This window comes from Takifugu flavidus, chromosome 15, assembly GCF_003711565.1.
Source record: "Takifugu flavidus isolate HTHZ2018 chromosome 15, ASM371156v2, whole genome shotgun sequence".
NCBI classification, from domain to species: Eukaryota; Metazoa; Chordata; class Actinopteri; order Tetraodontiformes; family Tetraodontidae; genus Takifugu; species Takifugu flavidus.
Window position 1 is genome coordinate 3,195,803 of NC_079534.1, and position 26,242 is coordinate 3,222,044.

The window sequence follows — 26,242 nt, forward strand, 5'->3', positions numbered from 1 at the left end:
CCAGGTCAGTCATTTAACACAACCCAATATAATCTTTCCAAAAGGCAATGCTCCGCCCCGACCAGGAAGTTCAAAAGGGCTGAAAATACTTTTGCTTTCAGCAAAGAGTCTCCAGTAGTCGAGGGACCTGGAGGCTTCAATGAGCTTCCTTTCATGAACTGACCAACACTGGAGATGGAGATGGAGAGCAAGCTGGAGGAGACGCTGACGTGTTCGGTGTGCCAGGAGATCTTCGAGGACCCTCGGCAGCTGCCCTGCGGCCACAGCATGTGCCTGGGCTGCCTGGAAAACCTGAGAGATCACTGCACGGATGTTCCCTTCCGCTGCCCAAACTGCAGGAAATACTTCGGCCCATATATCGGGATCAGCAAGAGCTTCACACTGACCACTATTGTGGAAGACTACCAGGAGATCAGGAGGAGGAAGGTTGGCCTCTTTTCAATTTGACAATGTAAGAAATAAGTCCAAGTTTAATGATTCCATGTGCATCAGGGTGGAGCCGACAGACGCGTCTGCTGCGACTGTTGCCCAGACCAGCAGAACCCGGCGGTGAAGACGTGCTTGAAATGTGAAGTTTCCCTGTGTGGAGAGCACGTCAAGGACCACTTGGAGCGACCGGCGTTCGCCGATCACCCACTGGCGAAACCCCTGAGGCAGATCTCGAAGAGGAAATGCCCCGTGCACAAGGAGGAGGTGGCGAGGCACTACTGTGAAAACTCCAGGCGCTACGTCTGCCACCTGTGCGTCCAGGACAGCAACCAGCAGAACCTGACCAAGGCGGTCTCTGCGCTCCTCCAGAGCAAGCTGTCGGTGAGGTCTCAACCCTGGAATCTCAGAAGTTATTTTCAGTGATTTTCAGGTCCTCGACAGTGTGAGCGTGAATTGAAGCTTTCACTTTGTCACCTGAACATTACGTCATGCTGGAAAGTTCCGTCTGGAACTTCCTTGAACTGGTGACGTGGTGTGGTATTTGGTGAGGAGTGGCATTTATTGTGTTTCGTGGCGAGTAAATGTCAGCATAAATGTGTGTGTGTGTGTGTGTGTGTGTGTGTGTGTGTGTGTGTGTGTGTTCTCCACAGGAGCACCTGACACACGTGGACGTGAGACTTGAAATGATGAAGCACCAAGTGAGAGAATCCAACCAGTCAATCAAAACACTGCAAGAGGACATGAGAAGAGAAGTATGCAATCCATAGCAAGAAGGTTCCAGGTTCAGTTGCATCTCTATGTCCAGTAGGTTCTCCCCCTCTCTGTGGGGTTTCCTCCAGGATCCGGAGGCCCGTCCAGGGTGAGGACTGACCTCCCCTAAGATTAGGAGCAAAGGGGAGGTTTAGGGGATCATAGGTTATCTAAAAAAAAAAAAGAAGAAGCTTATTTTAAGGGGTGAAGACCATCAAAAAGAAGTCTGATCCTGATCTGGCTCATGACATGGGTGGAAACGGACTTCTGCAGTGCTTTTTAAGCGGCGGTTGTGTATTTCCAGAGAGAGACGGCCAAAGAGAAAGCGTACCCGCCCGAGTCTCCTGTCAACAGCACCACCGTCCTTCTGCTCGTCCTGTGGCTGATGGTTCTCGTTTACGGTAACAGAACGCAGAACAGAAACGTCCCCTTTATGAGCACCGGCTGATGCCTCTTCCTCCCCAACCAGCCTATGATTACTCTGTGGAAAACCAGGCGCTGAAGGAGGCACAGCAGCATCAGCAGAATCATATCAACCACATGTATTCCACCATCGCAGGTGAGACGGTTTCAGATCCGCAAACAGGCCCAAAAGAGAGAATTCAGCAACATGTGATTGTTCAAAAATGCTGACTGAGACTTTACAGAACTCGGAGAACTCCATTGTAACACAACTTTTACATTTTGAGTGGTGAATAGAAAAGGTACTGCAAGAAAAGGGTGACTGAGGGGGGAATAACAGCAAAGGTCATTTCAACCCACAGAGAAACGTTTGTCCCCAACTCTTACCTCTCTTTCACAGAAAAGTTGGTCGATCGTCCAGTAAACAGCCACTTTCCACCAGTGACAAAAGATAAAGGTATGGCAGGATTTCCTGAAAATGTGGGTTAGAAGGGAAAGTTTAATTTACTTTGGGCGGCAATGAGAATATTTAAAGTCAATTCGGAGGCTGTAACATGGAGCAGGACATGATGTGACAATTCAAATCCTCTGTTAAGTTTAAATATTTGTCGCCATTAAAAGCAGATTTTATAGTTCATGGTGTGAAAATTAACTTTAAATCGAGTTAAACGAGATCATTGAGAAGAGCGCTACCCTTGCTCCCTCTAGTGGTCACACGACGAACCGCGTTATTCCAAGTTAATGACGGTTTTATAACGTCTGTCATAAAATGCTCTACTTATCCACCTCCACAGAGGTTCTCATGCTTGACTTGGACACCGCCAATGATTACGTGAAAATCTCCGATGACCTCCGCACAGCACAGAAAGTGAGAACCAGGATCAGGTATCCCAGCAGACCGAATCGCTTCGAGGAAGCCCCGCAGGTCCTCTCCTCCCACTGCTTTGGCACCGGCGCCCACACGTGGGAGGTGGAGGTTGAGGGATACTGGGACGTCGCCGTCTCCTTCAGGGACATCAAACACGAGCGCAATTCCAGGAGCGCCTTCGGGAACAACCCACACTCCTGGAGCCTCACGCACAATGGCAGCGGCAAACTGGTCGCCTACCACGATGGGAAGAAGACGGTCGTCTCTGCGAGGCTGCAGAGCAACCGCATAGCAGTGATGGTTGATTTTGAGAAGGGGAACATCACGTTCGCTTCGGTGGGCTCCACGGCAACGCGGCTGCATGAATTCAAGGCTAAACTGACCCAGCCGGTGTGCCTGGGTCTTGGGCTCTATCGGGTGGCTCCCCCCAGCATCGCCTCCATTGTGAATGCTTGGTGAACATCTTTTTCAGGTCTCTGGCATTTTGGGAGAACAAATCTTGCTTATTAAAAGCCAAAAAAAGAAGACAAAGGGCGCATTTCTGCTGGTTTATTAAGAACACTGTTGAGACAAAAGTCTGGAACTTGTTTACAAAATTATCGTTCAGTATAAAACCTACAAGGCCACCGTACAGAGTTAAAGTAGACAAGCTTTCTCCTCTATGCACAAACTAATCGATTCCGACAGAACGCGTAAACTGGCCTGTAGCAAAGAATTTCACCTTGTTTTCTGCCTACTTTTTAATATGAAGGTTGTATTATCGTTGAATGCTGACGGCAGCATTAGTTTCCGTCGGTCAGTCAAGATTTAAATAGCACCGACAGGTCACGTGCAAGTGATGGGCGATTTCTCAGGGAACCCCCAGTTTCAGTCGACTTGAATAAGTTACACTGATCTTTCTCGTAGCTGCCGTTCATCTTTTTTCTCATCACTTTTAGACCCTAATGGAACACTATAGTCCTATGTACCAGCACTGAATTATAATAAAGAAATACTATTAGAATTACTTTAATAGCACCTCTCATGATTTGTAAAAAAAGAGAATTAAATCCACTTTTACTGCACTATTCCAGTTCTGCGATCCCCATTTTCAGCGCGTTGCTCCGGGAACTGCAGCTTTTTTATTTGACCGTTCCCATCGTCTGGTTCCTGATGGAGCACCACGCCTCGAACACGTCTCTGAAAGACACGAACAAAGTCAGAAACGTTCGCATCTTCTCGGGGGGGGAGAAAAGGAGGCGCGTGTGAACCATCACCCACCTACAGTGTGTGACCACACACTCGTTGCTGCAGTATTCTTTGTCCCATTCTTTGCTCTCGATGGCCGGGTTGTTGCAGCCTTCTCTCACGCATATGCTCATCACAGGGGTGGCGTCGCTGGAGCCGTTCACCTCCATCTCCACCTGAAGAATGAGAGGAGAGTCGCATTACTCCAGGGTTCTACCTGTACTCCCGCTATTACTTCATGAGAATATCTTTCTGGTCCTGTTGCGCTGACTGTCAAAACAAAGTCGCAGCCACAGACTAACAAGTGTGATCGCGCCACTTTCACCTCTTCTGAGGGCAGCACATGTGCCACTTCTCCTCCACGGCCAGATGTGGCAGCAGAAATCAGCCCCTGTCCAGAAACAAGAGCGGCGGCCTGGGCAGATGTGCTGGCGGCAGACGACACAGCTGTATCAGGCACAATGATTGGCTGGGAGTCTTTATCCTGTATGGAAGCGGGCACTATTTTTATCTGGAGGGGAGGCGGAGGAGTAGCCATTAAGGACAGTGGGAGAACGGGCACAGCGCTTCCCTCGCGGGGCTTGGCCTGCAGCGGCGGCGGCGCCGGAGCCATCTGCTGCAGCCTCGGCGGAGGCGGCGCGTTCTGCATCTGCTGCAATGGAGGCGGCTGACGAGAGGCACCGGACACGAGGAGCGTGGGCTGAAAGGTGCCGACCCCTCCCGGCAACACGGTCACGAGCTGAGCCCCGGCCTGCAGCACGTGTTTGGGGATGATGATCTTGGTGATCTTGGCTGGGGGAGCGGCAGCGGCGGGGGCGGTGGCTTTGTCTGTGCCCGTGGAGAAATGGGTTTTCATCTCTGGGACGTTTAGGATGATGCTGGAGCCACAGGAACTGGTCATGGGGCTGTCTTCCAGGATGGTTGGAGGGCAGGGGGCTTGTTGAGCAGGGGTGTAGTTGGGCATCTGCGTCGGCGATGAGGGTGCAGCTTCCATCTCGTCTGTGATTGGCTGAGGTGAAAATGGATTTTTTTTAAAAAGGAGAAAACTTGTCACCAACCGACTGGTTTTCCTTCAGATGACGACCTCACCTGTGAGAGTTGATTAGCTTTATATGCTGCTAGTGCTTTCAGATATTCTTTCTTGGCTGCTTCCGTCTTTCTTTTATAAACCTGGACGAGACAAACCGAAGAATGCTGATGGGAAACTGAAAAAGGATTAACCATCAACCAACAATCCACAACACATTGGTACAAATACCTGTTTCTGTTCCTCAGCCAGGCTGTCCCACATAGATGCCACAATCTTTGACACCTCCCCGAAGGAGGCACTGGGGTTCTGGCCTTTAATTGCTGCTTGGGTGTCCCTGAAGAAAAGGGCATACGCTGAAACAGGCTTCTGTGGTTCATTGGGGTCTTTCTTCTTCCTCCCCTTCTTGTTGCCCACTACCCCAGGGACAGAGAGCGGTGCAGACTGCTTGGCCCCGCCTCTCTTTACTGTTGTCGTGGACGACATAGGAACGGACTGGGAGGACATGTACAAAGGTGTAGCAGAAGACGACAGTGACATGGGCGAGTCTACCAGCACGCTCCTCTGGACCATGCAAGGAGAGATGAAAGGCGAAATGTTAGTGAGCACGGCAGCGACAACGCAAGCGTGCAATCCACCCTAGCCACGCCCACCTTAAAGTCATCCATCTCCTCATCCTGCAGGGAATTAGCAGGTGAAGGTGTTGCAGACAGAGGCTGCTCAGCGGCCCCTGAATGATGCCTAATGTTTTCAGTCCCAAGTCCCAATACCAGCTCGGATTGGTTGATGGTCGACAGGTGACTGCTCTCCAAAAGCCCTTGACCAATGTCACCAAGATGGACATCAATTGTTGTGGGGGAAGAATTGCTGAAGTGTGAACCCCCAGAATTCCCCAGTTCCTGTAGAGATCAGGAGACAATAAGAAATCAGTTGGTATAAACAACATTAACATTAATTGGGATTTTGTATGAGGGCACCACACTCACCAATGCAGAAGAGCTCATTAGCGCTCCCCCTACAGCTTGACCCATTGTCCCAAGGTTGATCTGCTCCAGGCCTTGAGAACCACAGTTTACAAAGGTGGAGGCAAAGGAAGGGTCGTTGGCCTGGACCACCAGATTGCTTCCGAGGCTCCGGGAGCCCGGGGCCCCACCCGCGCCATCGCTCAGCTCAAAGTGCGTATCACCGATGTTCAGAGTGTGGTCTGGATCAAGAGAGATGGGTGGGATCTCAAAATCCTCGTCCCCGAGACTGGGGGTGTGGAATGTCTGTCAGAAGTTCAGGGAAGAAACTGAATAAGTACCCGGCAACACAGGAAATCGGTGTTAAACGACATTTCACGGCTGTGGTCCGAAACGACTCACCGCTGCGGACAAGAACGGATGGTGGCCCGGGACGCTGATGTTGAGATAGCCGTCGCTACTCTCTGAAAACTGGAGAACCTTGTTAGTAAGCGAGGAGCCCGCTATCATGATAGCATTATACGCTGGTTTAGTGTACTTATTGATCGCCGAAAGTTTAACGGTACCTTATTTTCCTCCGGGTAGCCGCCGAACGCTTGGCCGTTCAAATACTCCGAGTCCACGTTTGAGGGGGAACCACCGGACAGTTCCGAATAAAAGTTAAGATCCATTTTGGGGAAAAATATGTCAAGCAGTTTTTTTTACACGAATGTTAAATTCTGTTAAATGCGAACGTCATTTCTAGACCGCTACTTAAATGTGAACAGAGGCTAATGGATGTTAGCAGACCATTGGGCTCGCGGAGATGCTAGGTTAAACACTATTGAGAAAATATAAAGCCGAAATGGGTAGTGGGGAAGAGTATTTGAGAGTTATGGGGGTAACAATATAACGCTTTTTCCCCCCAAAAAAATGTACATCTAAGCTCAGTGGAGACCTATCGCTGTTCTATTCAAAGGCTGTCGCCATGTTGTGATTTGGAACAATATTTTACCCAAGGACAAGTCCCGCCCACAACTACCCCACTTCCGGCGTACGTCACGCTCGCAAAGTTATTTGTAGCCAATCAACAGAGACAGTTAGGGGAACCGGAAGCGAAAGTGCGAATCCTACTATGTTGACGCCCTGTCCCCGCCTCCTCGCTTTCCGACCCGCCTTTCTCGGCTCCTGATTGGTTATCACCTCATAGCCGTGTCCAAACGAGTTTTCATTGGTGGCGGGTTTCGTAACCCCCCTTAGATTCACGGTTTCGATTTGAGGAGCTTCTGCGGCCCTGTAAGTTTGTGACATTCCTACAACAATATATCTCATTACCTTGTTCCTAAATGCTCGTTCGGAGTTTTGAACTACATTCGTGAGTCTTACCAACTGAACATCAACATCAATGAAAATAATTGCGTTTGAAGACTCAGTATTTTACTTTAAGTAAAATTAGGCTATGCCCATACCTGTACAATAAATGAATCCCATCTAACATCTGTTTTTGTGCAGTTATTAGTATGGCAGACCGTATTAAATGGTGCCATGTTTGCGATACAGCGGGAGATGAGGAGGATCTGAAAGAGCTTGAGGTTAGGTGCAACTATTTTAAGTGCAACTAAGCACTTTGAAGAAGAATACATTTTTTTTAAAAAAGCATTGTCCATGAATGTTTTAATCCTTTGTATTTACACATTCTCACCTGGGTGACAGAGAGCTTTGCCACCTGGCTACCAGCACCTGGTCTGTGCGTTTAAGGCAGAAGAGCAGCGAGTGGTGCTGAAAGTCAAGCTCACCTTGAGAGAACAGGTGGAAAATTGGCTGAAGGATTTTCAGCTTTCATCATCCTTAACTTGGAGGAAGGCAAGGACTTACCCTGAGTCAGGGAGGTACAATACCTACAGAGTAAGTACAGCTTGGAAGCTTAGCCAACAGGGCAAAAGAGGTCCGAGACGGTGCAATGTAATAAGGGTCTGAGGAGCGTTTGACTCATAAGCCACAGAGAATTATTAGCAGACCTAGTGACAGCTGCTGATTGCTCATTGATCTTTGTACAGGCTGATTTCAGATGTCAGCACAACACCTATGGAGCTGAGAGGAGCCCAAAGAACACAAACTGTCGTGCGACTCTTTTCCTTGTCCTCAAAAGAAGCATGGAGGACAGAAGATCAAGGTGAATTTAAAAATGAGCCCAATATGAAGCTCCTCGTGTATGCTTTTCTACCACAATGTACAGTACTTGTTATCCTCCCTACGGTTGATCTAGAGATCATTTAATGCTCTTTTTTTTTGCCTGTCATAGATCTACAGATCGCCACATGGTGGACGGCTACCTCCTCTATGTGAACTGGAGGAATAATCACAATCACCTCATTGTCTGCGGCCAAGCCCCCAGCAAGAGGGGTGTGTCCACCACAACACAGGAACGCTTGACAAATGTATGTGTGTGTGTGTGTGTGTGTGTGTGTGGTGTGTGTGTGTGTGGTACATCGCAGAGTACAAACTGCAATGACTCGATTCCTCTTTTCTTCTACAAGAACAGGAGGGTGACAGCAACTCCGCTGTGCCCATCTCATCCGGTACCACGTGGCACAATGTGAACCCTGTACTGAGGTGCTGCACGTGTCCAGTTGGCGTGTCAGGTGCAAGCTGCAAACATCAAAGGGCCGTTTTGCGGGCCGTTGATGTCATGGAGGCGGGCCCGGCGAGCAGAACACCTGAGCTGAGGAGGCTCTTCTATGAGATTTCCTGTGGTAAGATTAGATTTATTTAATTTGTCTCCCTTGGCTGTGTGTGTGTGTGTGTGTGTGTGTGTGTTTATGGATGGTGAGGGGCGCATCAGATAGCCACAAGTCTAAACTGGGTAATTACTCAGCACTCTACATGACCCAGTTGCAACTGGTGATGATACCAAGTGTTCATATGCTCAAATCCCCTGAGAAGTGTGTCCTCATATCTAATGTCTGTGTACAACACAGGTGGTCCAACACCAGAGAAATGGTGTGAAGGTTCAGACCTTCAAGGGCCTGTGGTAGGTAAGTATCCAAGCCAAACATCTGTTCATGTCAATTATTCAAGCATTGTTCACAGGTAAGGTCCAGAAATCAGTCATGTTTCTTTTGTCTTTTTCTCAACTATAAGAACAAAACGAACACGAGGTTGCTGACGACGATAATAATGGTCACCGTGCTGGGACGTCTCCAAAGACCATTTCAGGTAAAACTAGCATCAAAATAACAGTTACATGATACAACATTTTAACTAAGATGTCAGCACTTGGCAGCACAATGATGGCGCAACAGGCCATGTTTATACAGCAGATACAGGGCAAAAGACAGGAAAAGCTGTCTGATAACAACTATCCACGTCACCACGGGCAACCACGGCCAGGATGCTTCAGAAGCTCCTCGTAGCTTGTCACCTTTTAAAACCTCCCAGATGTATTCGTTTCACACTCACACTGATGTCACCAATTGCAGACGCGTCGACAGAGTGCCCGAAGAGGCGGCTGGAGCACTTTGTGGACAGCCTGAAGAGGAAGTTGGACACGGATAACTCCTTCACTGCTCCTGTCAACGCTTTTGTCGATACTTTTGACGAGCTCAAAACTGACAGCGCGCTGCAGTCTTCCCTGTTTTCATTCGGCAAACGGCACACGGCCACATCGAGGGGCTTTCTCCAGACCGGCGCTGCCATAGGTGTCCGAACAACAGCACTGGCACGGAGGAAGGTGGACTTAGGTGGGAGGAGAACCACTGGAGCTGCCATACGCCCCAAGAGCTCAAGGAAGGAGCACGGGTACTGCAAGCAAAGCGGAGAAAACTCCGCGGCACCGCTCAACCTTTCCTTCTGTGTGCAGAACAGTTCCTCAGGAAAGAGTCATTAAGACACGTACCCCTCACCTCCCATCCCGCCCTGAGAGGATGAACCACAAGTGTGTATATTTTGGATACTTTAATGTATACAGTAGTCTCTAAACCTATGCACAGGTGGATCAGTGCTCTCTTGTGGTGACGTCCCCTCATGATTCTGCGGGGCTGCAACTTAGCTCAACTTCTGTTGTGATACTCAGGGATCCCCGTCAAGCATCATGGTACTTATATTGGACTTTTGACTGAAAAGGTCAAAGCTAGGGAGATGTTTCGCAGCTGAAGCTGAAGGCCTCACCGGACTTTTATATGCAGTTATGGCTCTTGATGTTTCAAAACATATGCACAAAAGTAGCCTACTTGCTTTACACTTCACCTGAAATGTATGGAGCTTTATTAATGTGTTTACCTCAGTAGGAGGGATAAAATGTAACATTATTTCTAAATGACTCACAGCCACCTCCTGTTGTTCCTGGTCAGTGATGTACACATAATTTCTCTCCCCACAAATATTTAAATTGGAACAATCGGGATGTTAAATTCCAAAACAAGTTTCTGTGTATGAAGAGTGATTTGATAATAATTTCGTACTGGTTAGTTAACTACTGAATGACTGGTTGGTTATTTACTTTTGAAGATTTTCTTTCAGTTTGTGGTTTTACTGTTAATGTCAGAGAATATTCAATTATGTTTGATGAAAGTCCAGATGGTGCTAGAAGGTTATTGTTGCCCTAAAGCTATGAACTGTATTTTTTCAAGGTTGATTGGGGATGTGATGAAGCCAATAATCATTGTATTAGACATATTATTCAGAGATATTGTTTCCAAACTTCCTGCAGTCTTCCATTGGAATACTTATATAATGATATAGAAATATATCTATATAGAAATTATTTGACAAATAAGGTAAAAGAGGTGATCTTTAAAATATATAGATGCTAGCCAGTCAAGACTAATCTTATAAATTATAAGCTAAATATTAAATAATAACTGCATTTTGTCCTTAAGATTTTTGTACTTTTTCTGTATAGATTTGCCAATAATAATGATAATAAACAAGACTCAGCTCAACTTGCAGATTCCAGCTCTTCAAGGTGCAAAACACTGAGACGATCAGAGCCCGAGGGAGGCGGGTCAGAAAGTGAGGGGGCGGGGTTTGGGCGTCGCCATAGTAAGGAGGAATCCGAAAACCGGAAGCAAAGTATTTTTCGTAGCTCCAAGGAGAGCTGTCGTCTGATTGGTCAATCAAGGTGTTTGTGATTGGAGGGTGCAGCCAGTCCTAAAACCTGACGATCTTTATCCTATCATCTGAATGAGTAGATTCAAATGAATTATGATCCCTTCCAGCTAGGATTATGGCCATTCCCACTCAGTCAGTCACAACAAAGGACAGAGTCATGGTGCCCTGGAGGCCAAATAAATCTATGTTGGACTCATGCATCGTGCATCTTCCTCTCTTATTCACCTTTCGGCGGACTCCCAGTAGGGTCGTTGCATGGCGGTTCCACAACTGTTGACTGTTGGGCCATGACTAAAAGTAGATAGAGCTGACCTCAGGGAGCGGGCCGAAGCTGGAGATGAATGGTGCCAGGGGGCTTTCAAGGTGGGGTCATCTCGCAGCTTCAGTTTCAGGAGGTCAAAGACCTATGTCAGCTTTCCCCTCAAATCCAGATGTTCCTGCATCTGAGGAATGACATCAAGGTGGTTACAGTACATTTCATTCGTAGTTTCAACGTACTTTGAAAATGCCCCCATGAGTTTCTTCACCTGAGACGGTCTCTACAGGATCCAGTCCACATTCCAATGGTTCTTCAGGGTGTGTGTAGCTCTCCTCTCCATTCTGGAGCGGGGTCTCCAGTTTGTCACAGGTGTCCTGCAAAACATCCCTGTTCCTCAGTGCTTTAGATTGCGACACATGATGCTTGTTTCAAAGATTTACTCAAAAAAAAAAATTCCTTTGTGATATGTGGGTGTTCTGACCTAACGTGAAATGGTTTATATCATCTAGCCCAAACCCCGGGTTCAGCAACCGGTCCAACAATGGAGTGAGAGACAATGCTCACCTTGACCCGCTCCCTTGACTGAAACACGGCCTCTTCAGAACCAGTGTTTGCTGAATGAATCTGACCGTTAACAGTGGACAGTCATTCACCTTCTTTAGGATAGTATCACACATTCCGGGGGCCATGTGATCCGGCCAATCAAACGACAGCTCCTCATTGCCATGAAATAAATAAATAAATTCCCGAACAGGAAGTGGAGGTAAAAGCTGTTTCTTTCGTTAAAATGCCAGGTGGCAAAGCTTAAGACCTCCACGTAAATGTTAATCAGGGGAATGACGAGAACTTATATAACTTATAATTACAGCTATCTATTTCCCCAGCTTGGATCAAGGTTTCCTTTTCAATTATCCAAAGCACTTTAAAATGTCTTTACAGGTCTCAGTCGTTTAATATATGAACATTACTCCCAGGCCTCTGGATTTAGGATCCTATGCAATATTACCAGTTTTAATTTAAGTTCTTGAAAAGAAATGGACATAAACAATCTTGTATACAAACAGTAAACCTCCTTATTGCTTCTGCATGGTTTAAAAAAAAAAAAAACCCAACACAATAATACACAGAAAACTCCTTTAGACTGTAGATTGCTGTTATTCATTTCACAGACAGCCAGATCATAAAACAAGAATAACTCATCGCCATCATCGCAAAGAACACAATTTACCAGCTCTACATTGTACAACACACCCATCCTCCTAGTACTGCTTCAGTAACGAATACACCATTTTCCCTTTCCCTCCCGCTCAGCCCCATCCCGCCCCGAAGAGTGAAAACAATAACAGTACATCCAAACACTGGATCCTCTATAGTTCAGACTCATGTGGACAGAGACGATATAACCAAAGATCAAGGTATTTCATGAACTGGATCCAGGCTCCGCTCGGTACACATCCAGTTTAGTGTAGCCTTAGAGGTCCAGCACTGAGGTTCTCGGATAAGAAAATGTTATCTGTACAGCAGAAGTCCCCTTTTGGTCTTTTCCGGAATGTAATGGGAGGAACGGCGAAAGGAGGGACAAGAGGAAATGACAAGTGATGAAGTGAGAAAGCGCAGCTTTATGCCAATTTGTCAGAGGTAAGAGAAGGATGTAGGACACACAGATGGAACGCAGAAGGAAAATGAAAACATGGGTGCAAACCAGCTCCGTTCATGGAAAAATATCCCTATATAAAACAAATGAATAAAAGTCGCAACGAAAACATTCATCCATAATTTGATACAGATTATGGTCAAATAAATGAAGAATAACATGATTGGTTGTTGAGAGGACAGTCAAATGTGTTTAAAGTGTGGGGTTCAGTCAATCCTCCGAGCTGGATGAAGAGTCAGAGTCCTTCGGCGCCAGGATGACATCTTCCAACAGAGCTTCTTGATCCGAGCTGTCGTAGTCGCCTTGGGAAAGGCTGTCACCGCCCTCCATTTTAACGTCAAAGTCTGGACCGGTGAGGAAGTGATGGGAGGTCTCCAGGTCCTCCTCGTCCATCATGTAGGCTCCGTCCGAGACCAGAGTCTCCTCCTCCACCCCGTCCAGGCTCGGGTCTTCGGGGATGGGTTCCGGAGTGTGGTGGTGGTGGTGGTGATGGTGGTGGTGGCGGCGGCGCTTGCTTTTCTTCGGCATTTCCGAGTGCTCGGTAAGGAGGCGGTGGAAGAAGGTCTCGGGCAGGAAGCCCTGTAAGGAAATGTTAAATTCTGTTGAGACCCTTTTCCCGCATTAAAATCTCAAAATCTGATTTTCTAGACGACGTTCTGTGCGTACCGAGTTCCGCACGGCCTCAGCCCAGTCGGGCGAGACAGCATTATCCGGATTCTCTTCCAGATATTCCCTCAGGTCTTGCAGCATCGGAGAAAAAGCAGCTCCGACCTGAGAGGCAGAAAAACGCTTCCGTCGGTCAAACGCAGCTCATTCAAACTGATCAGATTAGCATGAAAGATATTTACTGCGCTTCACCTTCTTCCCTGTCCTCATGTTAATGACCTTGACCTTCTCTGTGCCGGTGAGGGCTTTATCTGCCCTCCTCCTCCTCTTCCGCTTGCTCCTGTTCACAAGAAGCTGAGGAAGGAAAGACGTTTTGAACGGGACAGTAAACTTTGTTTGCTGAGCATTCAGGAACCATGAAAGAGTTGAACGCACCTCCAGCATGTCACCTTCCACCTCATAATCCGGGTTCTCTTTCAGCCAGGTGGGAGGGTCTCTGCGGCGTGGGGTGCGCTCCAGTGGGTCGTGGACTCCATCAGAATAAGATAACTGAGATAACATAAGTTGGGAATAAGTTGGATAAGTTGGAAGCTTTGTTCTGAATTTTTACCCGAGACAAACCCGAACACGCACCTCCTGATCCTTGTGCTTCTTGCGACTGCTTTCTCCTGAGGACCCATTAGGCATCAATGCCTGTTTGGAGAAGGTGAGCTTCAGCCCTTCCTCCTGTCAAGGCAGCAGAAATTTCCATTTTACCCGCAGACTAAACCCCTCAGATGCACCTTGGAGCGCGAGCGACAATCCCACCTTCAGGAGTTTCACAGTGAACTCTCCGTCCTCTCCGTCGCCTCCAGGGCCTCCGGGCATGCCCATGGGTTTACGGATCATCCGAGCGTAGGCCATCTCGTCTCCTGTGAACTCGGAGCTGGGATTGAGCTGAGCCTCGGACACGTAGCGACGCCCCGAGGGCCACTGACCGCTCACCACCAACGTGCACAAGCTGTCCAGGCGGTTGATTAGCACCCGGTCCTGAGGTAAAGAGCCCGGCCCCCCACGAGTCAGTCGGTTACACTTAAGGGGAATTCTTTGGCAAAATGTGTCAAAAATGAAAAATATTAGACACACAACAAGTCAAATGTTCTGAATTACCTTGGGCCAATCCAGTCTTAAAGGATCAGGGGGAGGAATCCCGTCCTGAGACGGCATCATGGGGATTAAGCCGTTATCTACATCCATGAGACAAAAAACACGAATTTGTGGAATTCACATATCCAGGGTTCAGAAATGTTTATCTGCAACCATCCACTTACCTCTTTCTGCCTCCTCTTCGCTGTCTCCGCTTTCATCAGAGCTGCCCGATCGCCCAGATGAGGAGGAGCCAGACTCGGAGTCGGAATCAGAACCTCCTTCGATCTTTGCTCCTTCGCCGGTTTTGTCTACCCTCACTTTGCTCCTCTTCATGCTCCATTCCTGTTCGGCTTTGCCATCCCGGTGGATCAAAGGCGCATTTGGCAGCTCGGCCAAGGCCTGAGGACCTGCAAGCAACGGTGAATCCTCTTCGACTCCCTCCACGTTCATGCTAGGAATGGCCTCGCTCTTCGGCTGGACGAGGGTCACGGCGGGAGGCGGAGGCGGCGGGGCCTGCTGATTCTGGATGAATTCATCCCGAGCCTGGCTGAAGCTAAACTGCGGGTCTGAGAAGATGGAAAGCTCGGTTCGGCTGACGCCGTGCAGGGAAGCGCCCAGCATCAGCTGCCGATCGTGATCGGGTTGCTTCCACCACGTCGGAAGCTCCGAGCTGTGAGGAGCCAAGAGCAGACGCTCCTCGAGGGACGGGTGGGGCAGAACTCGCTCGCGGAGGCGACGCAGGAGGCTAATGCGGTAAAGGGTCCGCGAAGCACGCTCCTCCGTAATCGGGGCCACCGTCTGTGAAAGTTCTGATGGATCTGGAAGGAAGAAAATCAAAATTCTTCACACTATTGATCAGAATTCTGAACGGCCAGAAGAAACGACACTTTGACTGGCCGTCTGAAAACCACCCACAACAATAACGGTCCGAGAGGTTCTGACGGTCGTACCTTCCCGGCCGGGTCGCAGGTGGCAAACTCTCCGGCACATGGCAACAAAAGAGCGGAAATATCGACTCAGGCTTTCATCGGTCTTCTTATCCAGACGGGCGAAGGTCCGGAAGCGATTCCAATCAAACTCTGGTTGGCCACCCTCAAGCGTGTCCGGCTCCTTTTTTATTGCTTCCACGCCAAAAGTGGACACCACGCGGTAAAAGTCGCATTCTTCTCTACGCGTCCACCTAAGAACAAATCAGGATGCAGCGAGTTATAACAACTCAAACCGACTTGTGCAGCGACCCAACAAGTTCGCTTTCGATGAACACGCCCAATCTTGCCGTCGCTCCACTTACCTTTGCTGCCGCTCTTGACGCGCAATCTCCTTCAGCTTGCTGGCCTGTTCGCACCTCCGGCGCCTGCGGTCGCCCTTCGCCTCCGCCTCAATCTTCAGCTGCTCCTGCCTGTAACTCCGCTGGTAAGCGGTGATCAGCCGCCTTAACCGAGCTGTGAGGGATGAGCTGGAGGGCCACTCGCACACGCCGCCTTGACTGGACGCGCTTTCTGTGACCGGCTGTTTGACCTTATCTTCCACAGAAATCTCTTCTTCCACGTTCATGGAGTCCGACTGCAGGCGAAAGACCGTATCGCTTAGTTCTGAACGCACTCGCTCCAGTTTTTACCAATTAAAAGAGAAGACAGTAATTCCAATACAAAAGCTCGGATTCTTACCTCCTCAAAAATGTCTTTGGAGTGTCTTGTTGCAGGTTTAAACTCTGGGTCCTCTGAGTATTTATCATACTCAGCACTGCAAAATACAAACAAACCATCATCAAGCACATAAAAAGGCCTCAAAATTCAACAATGTTTATTTCAGTTTAAGCACGCCGTGACATTATAAACATGGGAAGCACTACAGCTGCTATAGTTCTCTTAATGGAATAACTCACTCGTCTCCCAGCTCTGCGTCACCAGTGTGCTGCTCTGCATCGATGGCCTTGTCATCTGGTCGACCCACTCTCTCCAGGAAGCAGAGGCAGCCATCAGCACGCATGGTGGTGTACATCTCATAACCTGGTGACAGATAAGTTAGACCATTTTAAACAACTCAAACAGGAAAATGACCTGGAGACACCCACTCCACTGAGGTTGAAATAGAAAATACCATGTTTGAAAACCCCAGCCAGGAGCGAGCGGTCTGCTTCACCATCCCACCACCCTGCAGGCACCTCTTGCTGTTCCATGTCAGGCATCCAGATATCGACGTCCCTGAAAAGATGATTGCATGGCAAAATGAGCGGAAAAGCTCGCAGTAGTTCAGTGGCCAGGTTAGGCTGAGTGCTCTCTTGGGTCACTGGAGAGAAAACAATGATAGATACCTGATGTCAGCACCCTTCAGGATAGAGTCAGAGTGCTCGCCAATCACCTCCTGCTTCAGGTAGTAAAGCATGCGCACCCTCAGCAACACTCTGCAGTCAAAGAGAGGGAGAAGCTTTCACATGTATTACTTTACATACATGTCGCTAACATGTATGTAACAAGTAGTTCTCTGACTTGTTGCACTGGTGCTTGAGGTGTTTTCGGTAGCTGTCATCCAGAAGCAGAGTGTCAGGGTTGTACTTGCGGATCCACTCCACCTTCTGCACGTCAAATGTGCTCTGGGCTTTGACCCTTTTTCCTTTTCGGCCTCTTGGAACAGGAATAGACAAGCCTGGAGTGGGAGGCAAATCAAATAATTTAAAAAAAGTCACGACAAAAACATGGAAGGGAGTTTAAGGATACATAAAATCATCGCATAACGACTCCTACCAGAGTGGTTGAGCAGAGTTTGGGGTTCACGGCCGTTCTCAGGGGGTGTGATGAGCTCCCAGATGAAACTCTTGATGTTCTCGTCTCCACGATAGTGAAGGAGGCAAAAGACCAAGATGACTCGGCAGATCGTCTCCACGTCACGTTCGCTCAGCCGGCGCTTACATCGGGCATGGGACAGGATGTCCCTCCATCGCCCCCAGCTGTGGAGAAAAAAAATTAGAAATGATTGAAAACAAGAGCCAAGAGTGGATCCAACTCCAAATGCATCAAAAACTGCAGTCACCCATAGACGAGCAGGTGCTTCTCGACCCTGAAACAGTCGGTCCGACCGTAACCTCCACCGCTGTGGCGGTCGGCGCGTCGCGAGGCCCGCGACTGTCTGGAATTGGCAGGCGGATACTCATCATCGCTGTCCAGGTCAGACAGCTCTCCGCCTTCACCTCGTAAACTGGAGTACTGTCGAGTTTGCTTGCGTACTCTGGGAGTGTCAATAACGAGGGTGTTCTGTGGGGGGAGTAAACCACATTTTACTCTAATTATCAGAGAGGCACACGCGTGTGGAAGACGTAAGGTTTAAAATCCACATACCTTTCTATTCATCGAGTCCACATCTATGTCAGCTTTCTTGGCCCACTTTTCCCAGAATTCTGGATCGTCTAGGGCGATGTCGGTGCGATTCTCGGAGGCCACGAAGCTGGCCTTGGAGAAGGTGGAGCCTTTGCCCTCGCTCTCAATGGTGATGGTGGTGGCTCTTCGCTGAAGGATCTGATCGATGTCCTCCTCACAGAAGCGGCTGCCTTCGTCGTTCTCATCCATGATGGCGGCGTAGGCACCCTTCCTCAGCAGATCCTCAATCTCTTTCTTGGAGAACTGCTGGATCTGTTACAGAGGATGAAGAAATTGATACATGTTTTACAATAAACAGGATAAATATGGAGTGAAAGGGCAGTGCCTGATAGTATCAGGTCACAGGTTCGTACCCCGTTCACATTGCTTTCTTTGTTGCCACTCATGCTCTGCAGTACCGCTCGGTCCAGGCCAAGTTTCAGACTGGCCTTGTCCAGCATCTCCCTCTCGTAAGAGTTCCGAGTGATCAGACGGTACACCTTTACAGCCTTGGACTGGCCAATACGATGACACCGTGCTTGAGCCTGGTAGAAGAATTTAAATGTACATGTTATTAATAAGTCTCGGATATAAACAGCTTTAAAAAGCAAAAGCAAAAATACACCCAAAAGCATCCTAAAGCTATACAGAGCATCATTAGACTGTACCTGCAAGTCATTCTGAGGGTTCCAGTCAGAGTCAAAGATAACACAAGTATCAGCAGCAGTGAGGTTAATACCCAGGCCACCAGCTCGGGTACACAGCAGGAAGACAAAGCGGTCTGAATCGGGTTTGCTGAAGCGATCGATGGCAGCTTGGCGTAAATTCCCACGAACTCTGCCATCAATTCTCTCATAAAGGTATCTGAAAAGGGAATAAACCACATCTTAGATACACGTCTTTGTACCGTGACAAGTCATTTGTATCTATCTGGCTTTCTCACCTCTTGTTGATGAGGTAGTCCTCCAGTATGTCTAAGCAGCGAACCATTTGGGAGAAGATGAGCACTTTGTGGCCACCAGCCTTGAGGCGAGGTAGCAGCTTGTCCAGCAGCACCAGCTTACCCGCGGACCTAATCAAGGCTTGCAAATGGAAGTCTGGAGCCAATGGGTCATAAACTTCCCGCAGCTCTGCTACTATTTTCTCCTCAGCACCTGGACATTCGGAGAACAGATTGATGCTGGGTTTCCAGAGGATGCTTTACAAATCACCATCTTCCCTTTGTACAAGTCTATGACTAGGCTGATCTCATACCATTGATGAGGTAGGGGTGGTTGCAGCACTTCCGTAGCTCCATCATTGTGTTGAGCAGGTTGGGCACATTACTATTACTATTTGCCCCCAAGCTGAGAAAGCTGAAATTTCTCTCCAGAATGGCCCGGTAGTACTTCTTCTGGATATCTGTCAGCTCAACCTGAGTAAACAGTCAAATATTTAGGGGGTTAAACATTTTTGTCCAGATGTACCAACACCAAAACATACTTTGACAATAAATGTGCACCGCTGACACAAACCTCAATGATGGTCTCCTGTTTAGGAGCCAAGTTCTTCTCAACGTCTTCTTTGAGCCTCCGTAACATCATTGGTTTCAGGATAGATTGCAACTTCTGGACCTACAGAAACAAAAATAATGTTCAGAATTCAATTTCTCCTGACTCAGACGTACAAGTGAGAAAAATATGTATAAACATATATAACCAAAATGTACTGGGAAAGCCCTTGGAGACTATTGATTATTGCCAAGCAATGATAACAAATCCAAAAGATTTCTGGATCCAGGTCCTACATATATGTTTCTTTTTGTTTTTATTTCATACCTGCTCTTCTGTCTTGAGGTCTCCAAATTCTCTGAGGAATTCAATCTCTGAAGGAAACTGAGCTGGCTCCAGGAAATGGAGCAGACTGAAGAGTTCCTCCACAGTGTTCTGAAGAGGAGTCCCGGTCAACAACACCTTGTGTTCCTGTGAGATATAACACAAAACAGTAGAAATGGGTAGAGATCAGGGGAGTTGCAGGGGGAGCACAGGCTGGACCAGTGGGGGAAAGGAAAAAACACTGATGGTGAAAACATCAAACGAGTGTCTAAAATCCCCAAATTAAATATGAAAATGCCTCTAGTTCCTTACTGGACATTCTTTAAGAAAAAAAAAAAGATTTCAATTATTGAAATTCCAGTTGGCTGACCTGGTCCATCATCTTCAAACTGTCCAAAAGCTTGCAGTTACGATTCTTAAGGCGATGGGCTTCGTCAATGATAACGCAGCGCCAGGAGATCTCCCTCAGCTCTGGGCAGTCAGACAAAATCATCTCAAAGGTTGTGATCAGTGCGTCGAACTTGTAAGCCCCGGGGATCAAGTGATCCTGCAGAGAAAGGGATAATCGTCATTATATGGGCCAATTACTGTCAAGGTCATCATCATCGATCAGCAGCCCACCTTTTCATCCTTGCAGTACATCTCGTACTGCTGGATCATCTGTCGGCTGGCCAAGCTGCCGTGGTAGACGATAGCATTCATGTTGGTCCAGGTGGCGAACTCCCTCTCCCAGTTCGTGATGGTGGAAAGGGGAGCGATAACAAGGAATGGGCCTTGGATGTTAGCAGCGTATATCTCAGAGAGCAGCGTGATGGACTGGATGGTCTTCCCCAGACCCATCTCGTCTGCCAGGATACAGTTCTGCCTAATAAGCAAACAAGAAATGAGCTAATGAGTCAATATACAGGAAACGATACATACAATATTGACTCCAGGTTTGATAATAGTTACCTGTTGTACCAGTTGAACAACAGCCAGTTGACTCCCTCCAGCTGGTACTCTCTGAGAGTGTTGCCGTTCTTGTATTCTCGAGACTCCTCCAGCTTCTTCCATGAACTGGGAGATGGTCTTGGCTGGAAGAGAGTAAAGGAATTCAAACATGCAACAATATCAAAGTCGATTCTGCAGCATCGAGTGTCATATTTCTTTTCTATGGAAGGAACGTGAAGAACAAAGTGCATTCCTGGTGTTATTTATATGGAAAATACTGAAGGTGCATAAAAATGCCCTCAGTTAAAAACACCCCTATTGCCTACCGTCCTCTTCAGTCGAGGTTGCCTGTTCTGGATTTTTCTGAACTCTTCAACCTTGCCCTCATCCACATCCTCATTCAGTTCCCACGTTGCATCTTCATAAGGCAGGGAGCACCACTTCACTAAGTAGTAGATAACGTTCTGAAGGGGGGGGGGGGGGAATAAAAATTAATTAGTGTAAATTTACTAAAAAAAACAGTCTCTTGTCCAGTCAAAAACAAATGTCAGTTTCTTCCCACCTCGCCGTTGTCCTTGTCCACACTGTGAGAAACGTCCAGGATCCGATCCACCTCGACATAGTCTGGATTAAAAGGCTCCTCTTCCTGCAACGAACCACACGATCAGAGACCAAAGACTCCGGTTAAAGAAGCCGGACCACATCAGCCGGACCACACGTGGTTTCCTCTCACCTCCTGGAAGAGGCGGCTCATCTGTGCATGTTTGGTCTTGAACCTCTTGATCTTTTGATGGATCCGCTTATCCCTCTCCAACTGCTCCAAACTGGCCCACTCACAGTGTAAATAGGAACTGCAAAAAGAGTGAAATTGAATTACCTTGATCCTTTGATTTGGACCGGTGCCATTTGAAAAACGTTGCGCTCAACTACCAGCATACACCATCATCATTATTTCAGCTTTAATCACCTAGTCATGTCTCAGAAATGTCTGGAAAACTCATTGAGAATTTGGTGATTCACGCTTTTTTACGACCAACATCAATGAAACTTACTAGTTTTTGTATTTTACAAAGAACTCCTCGCTGTTGGCGTACTGGCCTGGGGATACCTTTGAGAGTCAAACAAGGTTTTCCGTTAATTTAAATGCGTTTTAACAGTTCTCAGAACTCTAAAGATAGATAAACAGTAGAGAAAGCCAAATATGTACGTACTTCCTTTTTGGTTACCCTCATAGACAGAATTTTGTCCACAATGGCAGCATCTTCTTCACTTGGGTTTTCCTGTGTGAACAAGCAACACTCTCAAGGTTGTATTTACATATCTGTCTGGCACAGTCTAATCAAATGAACAAACTTGAATGTATTCATTTCCCTTTTCACTCTCAGCCCAGCCCACCATATTAAAGACCTGCAAGAAAAAATAAGGGGCGGCACTCACCACAAAGAACTGCATGCTGGGATGGCCGTCAACGTCCAGCTCCAGTTCCTGTTTGAGCTGGGCAGCCGTTCCTCCACTGATGGAAGCTACGGCTGCCGAGGTCGTTATAATGTCGACATCTTCCTGCTCGTCCTCATCATCTGTTATCTTAATGTCCAGGTCCTCGGTGTACTTCTTCCTCTTCACGACACGATTAGAACGTCTCTTCTAGAAAAAACACAGGTAGAGCACAATTACTATGCCCGCGGTTGACTTGGGTGAAAGTGCAATGATCACATTTAGCCGATGTGGGTGTGTGTCTGTACCATAATTAAGTCATCCTCCAGCGCAACAGGTGAAGCAGGGCTGATCTCCCCGTCCGAGTGGTCTGATGACGCGTTCCTCTTTCTTTTCTTCGCTCCCACAAGAGTAATAGTGCTGCAGGTGTTGAAGAGAAAGACAAAGCCAGAATAAATATTGGGCTAACGAAGGGCAGCAAATTATCGGAGGCCATATTTCCAACCATAAAGGAGCTGAGGGAAGTCTCGGACTTACTTCGGCTTGGTCTTGCACTTGCTCTTGTTGCCAGTTATCACTGCACATCCAGCCACTCCAGTGGTTCCACCTGGTGCCTTCACTTTACTGTTTTTATTCACCCCTCCTGTCATTTTGGGGGTCAGGCCCCCAGACACGGAACTTTTCTTCTTGCTTCCGCCACCACCACTGGACTTTTTCTTGGCAGCCGACACCACGGTTAAAGTGCCCCCTGATTCTGGGGAACTCTGTGTGTTTGGAAGCTCGTCCTGGTTTAGGACTCTGGGCAGGTTCTTTTCACCCCGCGCTTTGGCTCGTGCTATAGCTTCAGCCACAATGCGGTTAGCTTTTTCCTGCTTGCAGAGGACCTCCACTCGCCGCACAGACGCAGACTCACCTTGGGGGGCCTTGGTTATACGGATGGTCTGAGAGGAAGAGGTGGTTGTCGCGGAAGGGCCGGCAGCCGAGGCATTGGTTACCTTCATCACTGAAACGGTGCCACCAGCTGTGGAAGTTGAGCTTGTCTGTGCACAAGAGGTCATGGAAAGTAAAGAAACCTGTTGGAGATACTTTATAAAGCACACAATTAGCAACTATTTGTATATATGGGAAGGTCCACCTGTGGTTGTAGGAGCATTTTGAGGGGTATTGCAACTCTCTGTCCTCCTTGGCCCTGTGAGATCTGCAACACCTGAGGGCTGCCTGTGTTTCCAGCTCCAGAGACAAGCTGGTACTATGAGAGCAAAAGAAAAAGACTGGTCAAGTCCGGTCAGACTGATTTCTCAATTAAACAAATATGGAAAAATAGGAGCTAAACAGCCAAAATGATTTTACAAATGGGTAATTACAAAATCTGAACTACTTTCTCACCTTAACTCCTCCTTGTTGGTTGGGCTGTTGCTGCACTTGTAGCTGAATCGTGAGGACTTTGGGCTGTCCTCCAGCCTGACCTGCAGCCCGGGCCTGGGTCAGGGCTGCTAACTGGCTTCCCTGGAGCACCAGTTTACCTCCTGGCAGCTGACCAAGCACTAACTTCGTTGGGGTCTGTTGCTGCTGTCCTTGTCCAGTCTGGATCTGCTGGATTTGTGTGACCTGCTGCTGCAAGGTACCAGCTTGGCCTGATACTGAGCCTGGCTGTGAGGGTTGTTGAAGAACCAGTGTAATACGTTTTGCTTCTCCACCCTAAAATGAATAAAACAAAAACAATTATTTTGATATTTAGGATAACAGCTTGAGGGAAAAAAAACAACTTCAGTAGGAGCTAAAACTCCTATTATTTATACCAGTTGTAGCACTTACTGGTGTTTGGGCCTGCATGGCTGGCTGTAGCTGTACTTGGCCCTGAACTTGGATCTGAGTTGCCTGGGCTTGGGGCTGGACCTGGATTTGCCCCTGAGGTTGGATTTGTATTTGGTTCTGTCCTTGATCAATTGTTGCTTGGGCTGGAATCTGAACCTGAACTGCTTGGCCCTGTGACTGTTGTGGTACAGAGGTCAACAGCACCTGTTTTACTGGCCCATTTGGAGACTGGAGCACCCTCTGTACCCCTGTAGTACCCACCTTGATCTGAGCTTGTCCTGGGCTCGCCTGGTTTAAAACCGTTCCCCCCTGCAGTATAGACATGCCAGGTTTGAGAGGAGTACCAGACAACACACGGATGACCTTTCCACCAGCTTGACTCGCGGCTCCTGATACAGTCTGAAGCACTTGAGCCTGACCCTGGGGACCTTTGAGAATAACAATTTTACCACCAGCCTGCTGCGTAATAGCAGCCAACTGCTGTGGTGTGAGCTGTTGAGTTATCTGCGTGAGATGTGTCGTTGCAGTGCTGGTGGCATGCGAGCTAGAAACAGTCAGGGGGGAGCTCAGAAGGACAGTGCTACTGGTGGCCACGCTGGTGTTACTGACGACAGGTATGGAGGTCTGGACTTGGATCTGTGGTACAGCATCGACAGATACAGGCGCAGGGGTTACATTAGGAGCTGAGGCTATGGAAACAGTCTGAGATGCCATCACTGGTACTGGCAGTTGCGTGGGGACTTGGACAGGGTCGGGGATGGTAGAAGCTACTACAGGGTCATTAAGGCCCGTGTTGACCGTGAGTTCAGAATCAGCAGGTGGGTCTACTTGGCCCAATGCCAGCTTAAGGGCTTCCTCAACGGGGTCTGAGGAGCCCTGAGTGAATGAATCGTCAGGTAGAGCATCCAGGTTAAAGAGGGGAGTGTCCTCGAAGAGGTCCATGATGGGGTCCGCCATCTTGCCCACTCCACGCTGGGAGATGGGCCAAATGTTAAAAAACTGTCCGATGTGGAGGCTAAATAGTTGCAGTCCAGTTCTTCAGAATGTTCAGGAAAACAGCTGAGGAAAGAGAAGAAACTGCTTTTGTAATACAGGCAACAGATATTTTATATGCACACAGTGACGCAAGAAAGCACATTTGATTATATTTTACAAACCCGTTCCAAACACTGGCCATTTCCACTAGCTTTATATGACAAGATGAACGATATTGGCTGAATACAAGAAAAAAGAACTGACTGATGTTGTGCACTAAAATCCATCTCTGTTTTATTAAGACTGCTTCCTAACACAAAAAAATGGGGGTAGCTTTAAAACACAACTATCATATGAACGCAAAAATGGTGTTAAATTGTGATTTAAAAAAATAATAAAGGTTACCCATCACCAACACAAAATGCATTTTTTACATTCATAAAATAACGATATGGATATCTATATCTATAGATAGAACCAATAAACCCATCACCAATGCCCAACACATACAATTTGTTTCCGAATACAACTTCAGGTAACCTTGTCGAGAATTCCCACCAACACTGATATTAAGGGTGTTTTTTCCCCCCAAGTCAGCAGACTTTTGATATTAAAATACAGATGCATGTGGTAAATAAATAGTGGATGAAAACAGTTGGTGAGGAACTCCGACGAGGGGGTGCTGCTGGTGGACAGGTACGATGCTTTGCTCTCCGATCATATTGCAGTCTTTCTCCCAAAACCGACTGCTAGCATTAGCCTGTACCGCGACCAAGATGTGCCAATTACAAAAGGGTGTGTGGCGCCAAAAGCATATTAAGACTGGAAAGCGGTTTGTTCCGAGTTTGGGAACGTTACTTTACTTCCCAGCCATTTACTAGCAACCATTCAGCCTACCGGACTCCTTCAATCTCATCAACAAACCGGACCAAACCAAAGCAACGTGCCACAATAACCATTGCCCGACAACGTTCAGACACGGCTTAGGCCGCAATGCTGTTTCGGGTGCTCTCCGTCTATTTTTCGCCACGAATACCTGAAATAACCATCCCATCCACTGCCCTGACTCCCATAGTAATAATTTCGGTGTGCTAAATTTACCTTTGCATCGACACACATGGCTTTCTCCGTCTCACAACACTGTACGATTACAGGAAACGGCCAGCGAAGAGCAGGAACTAACTTCTTGCCAGAGAAAGCGTAGAGAGCGTGCCCCTTGTGTGCGCCGAGGCGCTGATTGGTCGGTTTCCTCTAAGGCCGGCCGCGTGAGGCTTTTCCATTGGCTGACTGGGCTATCCGTCTTACGTATGACCGAATCTAGGCGGGATGAGAACCGCGGTAGGTTGAGAGAACAATAAATGCGGCCTAGCTCGGTCCATCCTCCTCAACATTGCTGTTTTTACTGCCACAGATGCTCACACTGTTAGAGTAGAGAATCGAAACAAAACTGAGGAAAAAAGAGGCAAATTTCACCATACTAACGAGTCACTCGAGCCTATAGCACCGCGGGCGTGTTTGTGC

The 26,242-nt window shown here is 47.8% G+C and overlaps 4 protein-coding genes across 7 annotated transcripts; 2 read left to right on the forward strand and 2 right to left on the reverse strand.

Moving 5' to 3' along the window:
* Nucleotides 1-39: 39 nt before the first annotated feature.
* Nucleotides 40-3,455, forward strand: LOC130539573 (E3 ubiquitin/ISG15 ligase TRIM25-like). Its single transcript, XM_057058030.1, has 7 exons — nt 40-426; nt 493-810; nt 1,080-1,181; nt 1,484-1,580; nt 1,649-1,738; nt 1,982-2,038; nt 2,376-3,455. Exons 1-7 carry the CDS (start codon nt 175-177, stop codon nt 2,906-2,908), a joined length of 1,449 nt encoding a protein of 482 aa, XP_056914010.1. The 5' UTR covers nt 40-174; the 3' UTR covers nt 2,909-3,455.
* Nucleotides 2,982-6,480, reverse strand: tox4a (TOX high mobility group box family member 4 a). The gene is made up of 9 exons (XM_057058011.1): nt 6,232-6,480; nt 6,068-6,136; nt 5,690-5,971; nt 5,357-5,602; nt 4,935-5,267; nt 4,766-4,846; nt 4,002-4,685; nt 3,710-3,852; nt 2,982-3,628 (listed from the first exon to the last, which is right to left on the reverse strand). Exons 1-9 carry the CDS (start codon nt 6,334-6,336, stop codon nt 3,571-3,573), a joined length of 2,001 nt encoding a protein of 666 aa, XP_056913991.1. The 5' UTR covers nt 6,337-6,480; the 3' UTR covers nt 2,982-3,570.
* Nucleotides 5,885-10,584, forward strand: LOC130539576 (uncharacterized). Of its 4 annotated transcripts, none has more exons than XM_057058035.1 (9): nt 5,885-6,148; nt 7,157-7,236; nt 7,358-7,549; nt 7,702-7,817; nt 7,947-8,082; nt 8,187-8,397; nt 8,623-8,679; nt 8,786-8,860; nt 9,124-10,584. In XM_057058035.1, exons 2-9 carry the CDS (start codon nt 7,165-7,167, stop codon nt 9,528-9,530), a joined length of 1,266 nt encoding a protein of 421 aa, XP_056914015.1. In that variant the 5' UTR covers nt 5,885-6,148; nt 7,157-7,164; the 3' UTR covers nt 9,531-10,584. The 4 variants fall into 4 exon arrangements, with proteins under 4 accessions (XP_056914015.1, XP_056914016.1, XP_056914017.1 ...); XM_057058036.1 differs by having other exon boundaries at nt 5,966-6,152; XM_057058037.1 differs by lacking the exon at nt 5,885-6,148 and adding an exon at nt 6,654-7,019.
* Nucleotides 10,585-11,995: 1,411 nt separating this feature from the next.
* On the reverse strand, nt 11,996-25,980 carry chd8 (chromodomain helicase DNA binding protein 8). Its single transcript, XM_057057995.1, is given in 37 exon segments — nt 11,996-13,245; nt 13,333-13,437; nt 13,525-13,626; nt 13,708-13,821; nt 13,906-13,998; nt 14,080-14,301; nt 14,422-15,218; nt 15,351-15,580; nt 15,692-15,963; nt 16,068-16,143; nt 16,286-16,409; nt 16,501-16,604; nt 16,715-16,804; nt 16,890-17,046; nt 17,145-17,347; nt 17,431-17,651; nt 17,736-18,026; nt 18,128-18,298; nt 18,422-18,617; nt 18,697-18,907; nt 19,008-19,167; nt 19,268-19,366; nt 19,571-19,714; nt 19,938-20,114; nt 20,189-20,432; nt 20,519-20,640; nt 20,824-20,961; nt 21,060-21,143; nt 21,231-21,348; nt 21,550-21,605; nt 21,709-21,777; nt 21,935-22,141; nt 22,240-22,351; nt 22,469-22,971; nt 23,067-23,180; nt 23,318-24,805; nt 25,823-25,980. Coding segments are annotated over 36 exon segments (7,881 nt in total). The 5' UTR covers nt 24,704-24,805; nt 25,823-25,980; the 3' UTR covers nt 11,996-12,876.
* Nucleotides 25,981-26,242: the final 262 nt, after the last annotated feature.

Coding starts and splice junctions, on each gene's coding strand:
- LOC130539573 (XM_057058030.1), top strand. CDS start 175: ATGGAGATGGAGAGCAAGCTGGAGGAGACGCTGACGTGTTCGGTGTGC. Junction 811..1,079: donor TCCTCCAGAGCAAGCTGTCG/GTGAGGTCTCAA, acceptor TGTTCTCCACAG/GAGCACCTGACACACGTGGA. Junction 1,581..1,648: donor GCTGATGGTTCTCGTTTACG/GTAACAGAACGC, acceptor CTCCCCAACCAG/CCTATGATTACTCTGTGGAA.
- tox4a (XM_057058011.1), bottom strand. CDS start 6,336: ATGGATCTTAACTTTTATTCGGAACTGTCCGGTGGTTCCCCCTCAAAC. Junction 4,686..4,765: donor AAGCTAATCAACTCTCACAG/GTGAGGTCGTCA, acceptor TTTTCACCTCAG/CCAATCACAGACGAGATGGA. Junction 3,853..4,001: donor ATGTGCTGCCCTCAGAAGAG/GTGAAAGTGGCG, acceptor CTCATTCTTCAG/GTGGAGATGGAGGTGAACGG.
- LOC130539576 (XM_057058035.1), top strand. CDS start 7,165: ATGGCAGACCGTATTAAATGGTGCCATGTTTGCGATACAGCGGGAGAT. Junction 7,550..7,701: donor GGAGGTACAATACCTACAGA/GTAAGTACAGCT, acceptor ATCTTTGTACAG/GCTGATTTCAGATGTCAGCA. Junction 8,861..9,123: donor GTCTCCAAAGACCATTTCAG/GTAAAACTAGCA, acceptor CACCAATTGCAG/ACGCGTCGACAGAGTGCCCG.